The 12,769-nt window shown below is 36.7% G+C and overlaps 1 protein-coding gene across 1 annotated transcript; it reads right to left on the bottom strand.

Annotated features, from left to right (window-relative positions):
- Nucleotides 1–1,948: 1,948 nt before the first annotated feature.
- Nucleotides 1,949–5,331, bottom strand: LOC127075073 (uncharacterized). Its single transcript, XM_051016524.1, has 5 exons — nucleotides 5,086–5,331; nucleotides 4,627–4,951; nucleotides 3,341–3,445; nucleotides 3,147–3,194; nucleotides 1,949–2,418 (listed from the first exon to the last, which is right to left on the bottom strand). Exons 2-5 carry the CDS (start codon nucleotides 4,885–4,887, stop codon nucleotides 2,179–2,181), a joined length of 654 nt encoding a protein of 217 aa, XP_050872481.1. The 5' UTR covers nucleotides 4,888–4,951; nucleotides 5,086–5,331; the 3' UTR covers nucleotides 1,949–2,178.
- Nucleotides 5,332–12,769: the final 7,438 nt, after the last annotated feature.

Genomic DNA, 12,769 nt, shown 5'->3' with positions numbered 1-12,769 from the left:
TCGGAGACCTCGTCTTTCATATCCCGCTTGGTGAGATGTTTATCACACTCGACGATATGCCGTGTTTGCTACATCTTCCAATCAAGGGGAGACTTATAGATCATTGGAGGATTATCAAAGACGCGACACTCAAGATGGTGGTAGATTATCTGGGGGCTAACCTAGGGGAGGTGAAAGAGGAGTTGGATAGGACCAGGGGGTCATGCTATATTTGAATACATGAAAAAGGTATATACACAGGAGCTCTAGAGAACACATCAGGCTATAGGTGATGTCTTGCAGGTGGGGTTCCACAAAGCGCATGCTATGAGAGCATACCTACTATATTTGGTTGGCACTGCAAAAAAAATTGATAAGAGTGCCATTTATACAAATGCCATCTACCTATGGTACTTCTTGGATTTCGAGTGGATCCATGAGTACAACTGGGGGGCGTTTGTTTGGCCTACTTGTACTCGAAGTTATCAGAGAGTTGTAGGTGGAAGACGAAGCAGGTCACATGCAGTATCACACTATTGACGGTAATATTTATTGGTCTTTTAATCTTTTTGTATCATTTCCATTTCATCTTTATAACGCCATTACTTATTATTTGTGAGGTCCAAACTTTTCAGGCTTGGATCCTCCGGCACTTCCCACGCATCTCTAGTTGGGCGAGTGTACCTACTTACTTTGAGGATATGTCGTGTGTTGTTGCATTTGCCCATCTCATAGGGAACCAGGCGACTGAGTCGTTCAAAGTGTATTTTGACCGCTTGGTTGCTGAGGGCATGCACTTCAACAGTTATGTCGATCATCGTGAGACGCAGCCATTTGACGAGATAGTGTTATACTATTGATGGTTGCTCTATGAATCACGTCTAACTGCTCCTCATCTGCTCGAGCGCGTCATGTCGCAGTTCGGCTACACTCAGACCCTTCCCAAACACCTCGTTGTATCTGCTCCTCCTACTTTAACACGTAGACAAATGGATGACATGTTTGATGATTATTAGAGTCATCTAGTACTGGAGGAGGCACGGAGTATCATAGCCCCGAGAGAATTGAGGTATGTGGACGGGTACATCAGGTGGTTCTTCAGGGTGTCACATCTGTATATGGTGCATGCTGCTCTAGAAGACCCATTGAGGTCAGCTCATCAGGAGATACTAGAGAAGGAACAAGCACAGTTAGATCATGTTGAGGATGTCTTGCATAGATGTCGTCGCATTGTGGAGATTGCGCATACAGACATTGACATAGGTATCTTCCCTGATGGGTCTGATGTGATGCAGGTCCTAGATGTCATCATGACAGAGGCATGAGGGACATTAATGTATCAGAGACAGCGCCGGAGGACGGGAGAATTGATGACCGAGGAGGCAGAGGAGATGTAGTCTGACATGCACGGTAGTGCATTAGTATAGAGTAGTATTACTATGGATTGTATTTTATTTTAACATCATGTTACTTTATCGTTGTTCTAAACTTTTTTACATTTATTCATCTTTTATTTCATCACATAACATGGTCCATAACGCTTATAAATCTTCATCTAAATACACGTAAACAAAACATAACATGAAACATTATGTTCTGATGTGTTGCGGAGATGTATCTCTGATATTATTCCGTAAATGTATCTCCAAAATATTTTAACGTTCAATCATATTTTGATGCATCCAAAAATGAATCTCCAAAATTTAAGAACATTTTTAGCCTGGTGACTAAGAAACATATTTTGCATTATGAAATTCCCAATTATTTGTGTAAGTTCATCCAAACACTCGTGGATGTTTATGTAAGAAGGTAAGTTCAAATAAATCTATACAAATGGATGCTTATGTCAGAAGATAAGTAAATAAGCCTATACGAATAGACATTAGAACTACATTATGGTGTGAAATTGCATAACATTTGAAATATTAGCATGAATCAAGCAACAACAAAAAAAATCAAGCCAACAAGATTTTCAACAATCACCAACAGCATATATATTTGTTAAGAGACCACGAGAAGGAATCCCTGAATTGTACATCGATCAACGACATGCCAAACCAAAGAAAAACAAACAACTTTGTTATTCACTCAAGAACTGTTATACAATTGCATTTCTATTGAGACAAATGATTTACATGCACAACCAAGATGACAAAATGGACATGGCAGTCTTTGAAAACAATTCAATCAATTGCATTATTAACATGCAGAAGCAATGGCCTCCAAAAGAGAGGCTGTAAATCTCATCTGAGTTTCTTCATCGATACTCGAAAATAAGGGAACATGGACAAACAGAGACTTGTTACCCTTCTGTTCAGCAAACCGGAGAGAGTGGTAATACACATAATTGCAAACAAATCGTCCGGCGTTATCTGATATCATCACATCATAACTTTTTCCTTTCAAGAATTTATAGATTGCATCAACGGGTAGAGAAGTCTTCATAAAACAAAATAAACAATAATTGCATGTTAGGAATATAATAAAGACATTCTTAGAATAGCTACAACAGCATGCAATGCAAGTATGAGAGACCGGAACAAGGTATACACAATTGGCCGGCTCTCAAGTCAGAGACGTATGCACAATTGGCTGAACTCTGATCAAGTATCGTGTGTTCACTCTGTATTTTTTGAATCATTTTACTTTAGAACGAGGGTTGTTGTTCTAACAAACTCCAAACTTACAAGTTTATAACCATAAACACAATCACTTTCCGTGGCATTGGATTTTGCAACAGAAATTTTGAGCTATGCCCATTATTAAGGCAAGCATAACCCAAAACAAGAATTGTTGTATTTGTCTTTCCTTATTCATTTGTTCTTCCGATCATTTTCTTAACCCAGTTATACAACATCAATGAAAAGTATAACCTTTCTTCAGTTGTTACAACTCCAGATATTACCTCAACCAATTAATACAACATTACCATTCTAAACCTAACTCAACCCCATAAAATCAATTTATAAGATGAAGAAGATTGTCTAAGCTTTATAAGTGTCATTTAGGCCTTAAGTTTTACTAATGTGGAGTTTTAGTTTTTCCCAATACATTAAACAAAACGAAAATGAAAAAGTAATTTGTGCAAAACTTAACTTGTCCAATAAAATGCAATCCAACATGTTTTGGATCACGCTATAGATTTTTACAAGTAATTGCAGTTTTACCTCTCTTTTTCGAGAAATCCCAACATCTTCAAGGACTATTGGGAATTGCTGCAAAAGAAAAGTGAAAAACAAAGAAAAAGGTATTCAGACAATGTAAAACATGGCATGCTTTCAAACCATTTAAGAAAACCTTTTAGCTATTCTAATTTCATTTCATCAATAAAAGATAAACAAGATGCAAGATCATAACCCACCTGTGGTTGCCATCCTAATTCATCTGGACAGCGGAAAGTGGCTTCATTCGCGCCCAGACGCTCAATGGCAAACCTTGTCGCTCCACTATTCGCCCCCAAGTGAAGCTGAAGCATAAATTCATGGGGAAAAACCATTATCAAAGTAATCCAGGAAATATGATCATATTATAAACATGCATTTCTGCTTCACAGTATCTTTTATTCAACATGTACCGATCATTGGTTTACCACAGTGCTGGCAAATAGCAGTTATAGCAATGTCATAGTGGCTATAGCACCATAGCATAGCGGAATTTAAACAAACCACTATTGTTTTGCAATACACAATTGACAATACTGGTTTCTCACACTAACATATAAAAATTAGTTCATAATTAGCAAGGATCATATAACAAGACACCCTAGAAACAAAAAGAAAATGAAGAGAAACAAAAATAACACTAAATAAGCTAACCATCGCATAATTGTATTGGTGAGTTTATTTCTTCTCAATTTTCATTCAGTCAATTTGTTACAATGTCTGGCAGCAACTTCGGGGCATTAATGTGATGAATGCTACAGATTACATGATATGAAAACTCAATTTTTAATGCAATTCAATATGTCACTACCAGTGGTGAAAATGACAAGTGTGGCAAACAATATTCAAGTCTAATAGATGGTAATTCGGAATTCACATACTTTATTAAATTTCTTTTAAGACATTCTAAAGCAAATCCTTTTTTTTCAAATGTGTGCTAGGTCGTGTTTGAATAAAGTATAAACAACTTAATTAGGCGTTTATGGCAGAGACACTTATCATATAGTAAATGCTTATGTATAAACTATTCCTAAAACAAAAATACAATAAAGTCAAACTAGCTTACCAATCATGTACCAGTGCGCGCACCAAACAACAAAAAAAAAAGGTACGGACTAAGTATGTACCATACGCGTACCAGTATCCACTATGTACCCGGAAATTGTACTTTGCCTAAAACGGTGTACCATTCCTTCACTGATTTTGATATAAGCTCTAAGAGAAAAAGTTTATGATCAAATTACTTTGGACAGTAACTAACTAGGAGTAATAAGTTAGTGGTTATATTAATTTACAGTTCAAACCATGGACCTCCAACTTAAAAATCCATTGATGTCCCTTAGCTCACCAACTGAGCTTCCTACTTGAGACACTCTCATAAACTTCAATGATATTTACAAATTTAAAGACGGCATCATGATCAATTATCAAGAATTAAACTGAGATCTAATAACACAAGAAATTGAACAAGAGAAAACCAATTTACCCAAACAACATTAGCATTGCTATTTGTATCTGATTCAGACACACCAGATTCCAAAGTCTGATACAGTTGAGGAAGTGCACCCTCACCAGACACCTCAAGAACAGTGCAACTTCCAAGAGTAACACCATCCGGAAGACCCTTCTTTTCAACATAACTCTTCAGATTACTAACAATAGCCTCTGTAGGGTTTATTGGCACTCCTTGAAACTTCTTAAACCCAGTTACATGAATTGTTATTTCTTTTGGCCCTTGAGATCCCATTTCTGAATTCTGAATTTTGATACAGTTCCCAATTTTCGTTTAACCCTTTTCACAAACACTTAATCTGCAAAATAATTACAACATGAAAAAGAACTCAAATAAATGAAACACAAGGTAGGTGGAATTGGGATTGTGTGGAAGAGACAAAGAAACATGGTTGGAACAAAAACAAGATGAAAAGAAGAGAAGAAAGGGTACCTGGGAATTCACGCAAGAGTTAATGCGTGCGACAAGTTTGGTTTTATGGTTTTAATTTTGGTTTTTGTTAGATGAAAAAAGAAAGAGAGAAGAAAACATACGTTACGATTGCTTGTTTGACTCTATAGTTGTATGATGGGAGTGAATCGTGAGAAAATGCCACTGGGAAATGGAAATATTACAGGAATAGCACTGATTAGTATATAGCGGGAGAAGTACGTCATTGGACAGTATTTTGGATTCGACGAAAGTGTGATTGCTCCACGAGGAGTATTGAAATATAAATTGATTCAAATAAAAATTATTATTTAATAAAAAATCAAAAATTATAAAAAGTTAAATATTATTAACTCATTTAAATAATATTTTTTTAAATGTTTGGTTCATGAATTAATTTTTTAAAACGATTATAAATTAAACTGAATTGTATGTATAGTTTTATAGTTATTTATTTTTTATGAATATGATATATGATATGTTGTGTTAATTTATTATTGAGTTAAATATATTTGTAGAATATTTTTTTAAAAATAAAAAATATTTTTAAATTAAATTTTAAAATAATTAATATTTTAAATAATTTATCAATTTCAAACAAAAAATAAATTGAACGGCAAGATGGGTAGTTACTCATAGTGGCGCATGTATTGTTTTTTGTACATAGGCGACAACCTTAGTGACGCATGCATTGTTTTTTTTGTACATAGGCAACAACCCTAGTGGCGGGTGCATTGTTTTTTGTACATAGGTGGCAACCCTATTGGTGCATGTTTGTCCAACATGTCACTGCAAGTGGCACATGCATGCATCCTATAGGAGTATACGCCACAAACAGTGGTTATTGCTTTGTAGTGGCATCTATGATATTTATGAAATAAACGTTATTTTCAATATAAAGTAAAATGGTTACATAAAAAATTATGTTGATGTGTTTGGTCCAACATTGAGACAGTTTGTACGATTTTGTTCGGGCTGACGACATGAACTACATAACCTCACCAATTTATTCATTGTATCTATTTCAGCTCGAAAACGCGTGTTGTTAGGGAGATCTTTTTTCTTTCTTCGTATTTTTTCATTGTGCCAAACTATCTCCCCTTGATATGCAGACCAATAATCCTCCTTTGCTACCACTGGAAAGTTATTGTTGTAAATATTGCATAGGTTTATGACTTTGTAAACGGAGAATAGTAAGTTGGAAAGGTCATGTCGAGCCTTTGATCATGTCGTTATGGCATGGGAGCAAGGCATACGAAAGGCTTGGAACTTTTCGCAGTCGCATCAACCTCTATCTAGTTTCACTCGATAATATCCCCTTAGCCTCCCTTCATTGTGATCCATTGCCTCATCTACACTGAACTAACCTTTATGACAGTTAAACATTGTGACCACAAATGTGTTAGCTTTGGCAGCTTCCTTATTAATAAATTGCACTAAAGTGTCACTGAATAGTCGCCCTGATTGTTCTTCGTCGTCAGTTTCACAAAATACTTGTGACGGATCAACGATCTGAGACAACTAATTTTGTTGTTGTAAAATATATAACTCAATATCGTTGAAACTAGAATCTTCATGATTGAGAAACATATTTTGAACATCTTCATCATCTCGGATCTTTAGCTAATAAAACTTGACTTGGTTGTCGGTAAAAAAACCCTGAATTTTTGTATATGATTTGTGCCATCGGACTACACTGCAACTTCTTTTCTATTCTTTCTTTCAAATGTAAAAAATTTGATTGTCTATTTATTATAAACCAAGTAACTTCGATATTACGAAAATTAAAACCGAAAAATTCATATTCAAATACCACACCATTGATGTGAGCATTGATCATGTATTATGGTGAATGAGCTATTTATAGGAAATGCAATGTATTTTAGTGTACTGCGGTTATGATATTATAGTGTGAGTTGGTTCTGAAATAAAGGAGCAGACACTTAAATAGGGATCACATGGAGTTACCAAAAAGTAACCCATGCGCCATAAGGATCAATCTATCTACTTTATCTACCAAAAAACTCAAAATCATTCCAAAAAATGTCTCTACTAACCATGGATGACGAACATCAAGGAACTATCAACAACATTGTGGAGTTTGTAAGTTACTATTTTGAATGTATTATAAAATTTCCCGCTAATAATTTTCCTTATTTACTTTTCCTTAATTCTCTTATGTTAGGATCCAATGAGATTTCGATTTCGTGTACATGAATATGTAGCACACAACTCATTGATAGAACCATATTTAAGAGCAAACAATTTTGGTCATTTACTCAACATAGTCTCACACTCTGTTGATTACAAATTTATCCTTGCTTTGATAGAAAGGTGGAGACCCGAGACACATACATTTCACATTTTGTTAAGTGAATGCACCGTCACACTAGAGGACGTGTACATGTTGTTTGGTCTATCTATTGAAGGTAAGGCTGTTAATGGTTGAGTTAACCAAGATAACGCAATATGCGTAGAATTGTTGGTGCACCCTTGTGTGAAGACATAACTAGGAGTCAAGGTATTAATCTAAAATATCTTAAAGAATACTATTCAAGCTTAACATTAATCGAAGATTCGACTGAGTATGAAAAAATACGTAAAACTCGGTGTTCTATTATGATTCTATTTGGTAATTTTTTATTTCCTGAAACTACTAGTAATACGGTAAATATTATGTATTCTTCGTTGTTAAGAAACATAAATAAAATAGGAATGTATAGTTGGGGTTCAGCTGTTTTGTCTCATCTATATAGCTCTTTGTGTAAAAATGCACAAAAGAATACTTGTTCGTTTTATTCTTGTGCCTTTTTCTATAAGCCTAGGGTTGGTCGAGAATGTCGTCACTCGCCCCGGTCAAAGAAAAGTCACTCACATTCTCTTTTGCAACAAAGAAAGTTTATTTTATTATTACTTTATACTACAACTAATTATAAATAGTTTATTTTCCATCTTGTCGATTTAGGTGGTTTATTCCGGGGATGAACTACAACAGATATCCCAAACACGCTATAATAGTATATCGTAATCTTTTAGACCACCTTGGACCATACGATGTATTACAACTAAATAACTAAATTTGGTTTTTATATTACAAATTACAAATCTTCTAATAATGTATTTTTATTATACAGTTTATCTAGAAGCCGTATATGGGTCTCGACCATCAGGTTAACCTTGATGGTGATGTAGTTTGGACAGAAAAAACACCAATCATTAGGTTCACTACTGTGGAGATGCACCAGAGTGATTGTGTCAAACTATAGTTCGACATGTAACAACAAATTTCAGACCCTCTGACGTGTTTGGGAGACTGACATCAACTAAGAGTCGACGCCCAATGAGGCTATTCCGATTGGAAAGAGTTTGCTAAATAGATGTGTCGTCAATATAGGAATTGACATTGACACATCTTAACCGATCCTATCATACAGGGTGCTAGATCAACTTAAAATTATATAAATTGGTATATTTCGGTTACAACGACACATTTTGTGTCTGAGCCAAGGTATTTGATGCACCCAAGCCAACAATCTTCATCATCACAGGCCCACCAACAAACCCTCGCCCAACAACCAACCCCACACCATTACCAAACCCAACAACAATGTCAATTCACCCAAACCCAACCTCACAACGTCATCATACCAGATACACCCAAACACCAAACACTCAATCACGCAACAAATTCATGTCACACATCCAAACACAACACCAAGAGCATGACCCATACCACCAATAAACACATGCCTCCACCACATCATATTATAGCGTTGATGATTCATACGAATCCACCACATCCCACCATAGGCCCCCGCCAATGTATACCCAAACATCACATCGTCGAAACACCCAACCACCACATGACTTTTTTACACCACGAGAACCATTGTTTCTTTTCTAAAACGGTTCAATGTCCCAATTCAACCAACCATCTCTTCCACGCATAATCCATTCACCACAATCTAACTACGAGAACATGGGCATCAAACTCGACTATGGCACCCCGACTCCTAGGGAGAAATGATTAAAATTTTGTTACATATGTCAGGACCCTCCCACAACCACCTTTGTCTCAGACCAATACTAGGAGACCCCATACACCTCAGAAAAATCGTGGAAGACCTCGAAGGCAAGCGAATGCGTCTGGATATGGAACCGAAGGGCGTTACGATCGACCGTTCATTGATTTTCTATTCAATCGTTGTGTAATTCAATTTTATGAAATAGTATTATAAATTACTTTTAATTTTCTATTTTATTTCAAATTTCTTTATTATTAAAATAATCATGAAAAAAACATAACGAAACTCTATTAAGACATCTCAAAACCTTATTAGTAGCAATACCATTTGAAATAAGTTTACCTAGAGCATTCAATCAGTTAATAAGATGTGTGAACCTCTCTTGCATTTCGGTAATGGTTTCACCATGCTTCATACAAAAGAGTTTAAACTCTTGATTCAATGTTTTGATCCTAGCTTATTTGACCTCGTTAGTTCCCTCATGGGTAACTTGTAACACGTCCCACATAGTCTTGGCGGTTTCACAATGGGAAACACGGTAAAATTTGTAACACCCTTCTAAAATACCCCAAATATTTAATTAAAATAATAAACATAGATCAGAGTAATTATGCAGTTAAGGGTGTCACACAATCATTCACACCATGTTCCAAAATAACTGTCATGCTCTTTATTTAATCAATTAAACATTTGCATAAATCGCAGCGGATATAACTCAAATTAATCAAAACATGTAACATACTACATGTAAACTGGTTCAACAATCATCAACAACACAATTAAAATGTTCCCTCCCGATGTTACATCTATCAGAGCATGACCCACTAGGGAGACTACACTAGACTCCAAGCATTCGCTTCTACTCAACTCATTTCTCGTTACCTGAAAAATAGTTGTAAGGGTGAGTTCCTCAATCGATATAATAAGCATTATAAAATATCATGCAATGTTAAGTAATTTAACACATTAACCACCCTAATCACAACATACAATCAGTAACAGCACATCAGCTCACATCATACTCAACATTCCATAACACACAAGTATAATCTCAAATCATACTCTACAACAACACAAACACACGTATAATATTGGAATACATCCATTCATATTATACGCCATACATACATTATGCAATGAGACTCCACACATGCGGTACCGACTATTCTTGAACATATAGTTCAAGCTCACCGATCCCTCCAGATACGGCTACTAAGCTCACTAGTCCCACTCATTTGAGACCTAGTGACTCACTCACTAATTCCTCACCATGGGAATTAGCTACAGCCCCGAAGGCTAGACTATGCACACTAATCATCTAGCATGCAAACATCAACAACAAATCCACAATGATTCACTCACTAATTCCTCACCATAGGAATTAGCTACAGCCCCAAAGGCTATGCTATGCATGCTAATCATCTAGCAATGCAGCATCAACAACAATTCACAACGGACATATGCTCACACTCTAAGCCATACAACAGTCCATTCACACATACATGCATAATATATACATTCATAGCATTATGCATATCATCATACATCATCAATACATGTATCAACACATCATTATCATGTCAATCAATTAACCACGGTATTAGCACACTCTACTAATACCTATACTGCTCAAAACAGCGGGAAATGATCCCTACTACGTCATACATCAGCTAAGTTACATCACTAAGCCTAAACAACCAAAAACTGCACAACAACAGTTCAGGAAAATCACAAATCTGCCCATACGCGTATTGCCTATGCCCATACGCGTATTGCCCACGTCTGACCAAGTCCATACGCGTATTGCCTATGCCCATACGCGTATTGCCCACGTCTGACCAAGTCCATACGCGTATTGCCCATGCCCATACGCGTATGCTACGCGTACCACATCCTCATACGCGTACCAACAGAGACAATTTTCACGTTCAAAACCTCATCTCTTTCACTCATACGCGTAAGGCCTCATCCATACGCATACCAGCCATATCATACGCGTATTGCCTAGTGCCATACGCGTATGACCAGAAACCAGAATTTCCAGATCTGCAATGGCTTCTCCTGCTACGAGATCCATCCAATTCAACCTTCCACAGTCCAAATTTTACACACAATTCATTCATCTCGTCTAACACGAATCATACACTTTCGATTTCACAAATTTCTAACCTTTCTACCTCTAATTCCTACGAATTTCTTCAATTTTAATCCAAATTTCGTTCATCCCAAAAGTTCACAAATTCATCATACATCATTCAATCAGAGGCATATCAATGGTTTCTCACTACCCATCACATATTATCCCATAATACCCATTAATCGGTGATAAACCCCCTTACCTGAGTAAATCCGGCAATCTCTGAGCTCCAAGCTTTTCCTTCCTTCAACCTTCGTCCTCTGGCTCTTTGCCCTTTTTCCCTTTTCTGCCTCTTTTCCCTTTTCACGTGAAAATAACTCTTTTTACCCAATGGAACCTTTTTACTGATTTCTACTTTTATTCCAATAATAACAATAAAAATAATCCAATAATAATAATCCTAATAATATTCCAATAATTATTATTCCAATAATAATAATAATTCCAATTATTTAATTAAATTAATAAATATATTATTAACTCAATTTAAATAATTATCTTATTTTATCGGGGTGTTACAACTCTCCCCCACTAAAAGAGTTTTCGTCCTCGAAAACATACCTCAAGCGAACAACTCTGGGTAAGACTCCTTCATCTTACCCTCCAGTTCCCAAGTCACATTGCCACCTGCTGGTCCTCCCCAAGCTACCTTCACCAAGGCAATCTCTTTACCCCGCAACTGCTTCAACTCTCGATCCTCGATCCTCATAGGTGATGTTTCAACAGTCAGGTTATCTCTCACCTGTACATCATCTACTTGGACGACATGCGACGGATCATGAATGTACCTCCTCAACTGAGACACATGAAAAACCTCATGCAAATTCGCAAGCGACGGCGGTAAAGCGACACGATAGGCTACTTCCCCTATCCTCTCCAAAATCTGATAAGGACCAATAAATCGAGGTGTCAACTTTTTCGACTTCAAAGCTCGACCAACACCAGTTATCGGAGTAACGCGAAGAAACACATGATCTCCCTCTTGGAACTCAAGTGACTTCCTCCTCTTATCATGATAACTCTTCTGACGACTCTGAGCAATTCTCATCTTCTCCTGAATCATCTTAATCTTTTCTGTAGTCTGTTGAACAATCTCCGGTCCAACTACAACACTCTCACCGGACTCATACCAACATAAAGGCGTCCGACATCTCCTACCATACAAAGCTTCAAACGGTGTCATACCAATGCTCGAATGAAAACTATTGTTGTAGGTAAACTCAATCAAAGGCAAATAACAATCCCAAGCGCCTCCCTTTTCCAAAACACAAGCTCTCAAAAGATCCTCTAATGACTGAATGGTCCTCTCAGTCTGACCATCAGTCTGCGGATGATATGCGAAACTCAATCTCAGCTTAGTTCCCAAAGCTCTCTGTAAACCTTCCCAGAACTTCGATGTAAATCTAGGATCTCTGTCCGAAACAATACTAGACGGAATACCATGCAAACTTACAATCTTCTCAATATACAACTCGGCTAATCTCTCTAACGGATAATCCATTCTGATCGGAATGAAATGAGCCGA

The sequence above is a fragment of the Lathyrus oleraceus genome, chromosome 4, assembly GCF_024323335.1.
Source record: "Lathyrus oleraceus cultivar Zhongwan6 chromosome 4, CAAS_Psat_ZW6_1.0, whole genome shotgun sequence".
Classification (NCBI taxonomy): domain Eukaryota; kingdom Viridiplantae; phylum Streptophyta; class Magnoliopsida; order Fabales; family Fabaceae; genus Lathyrus; species Lathyrus oleraceus.
The sequence above is the reverse complement of the archived record's forward strand: the minus strand, read 5'-3'. Positions and strand labels throughout refer to the sequence as shown.

Excerpts from the sequence above, each read along its gene's own strand:
- LOC127075073 (XM_051016524.1), bottom strand. The coding sequence starts at position 4,887 with ATGGGATCTCAAGGGCCAAAAGAAATAACAATTCATGTAACTGGGTTT. Across the intron at positions 3,195-3,340 it reads AATTAGGATGGCAACCACAG|CAATTCCCAATAGTCCTTGA; the intron begins GTGGGTTATGAT and ends TTTCTTTTGCAG. Across the intron at positions 2,419-3,146 it reads GGATTTCTCGAAAAAGAGAG|ACTTCTCTACCCGTTGATGC; the intron begins GTAAAACTGCAA and ends TGTTTTATGAAG.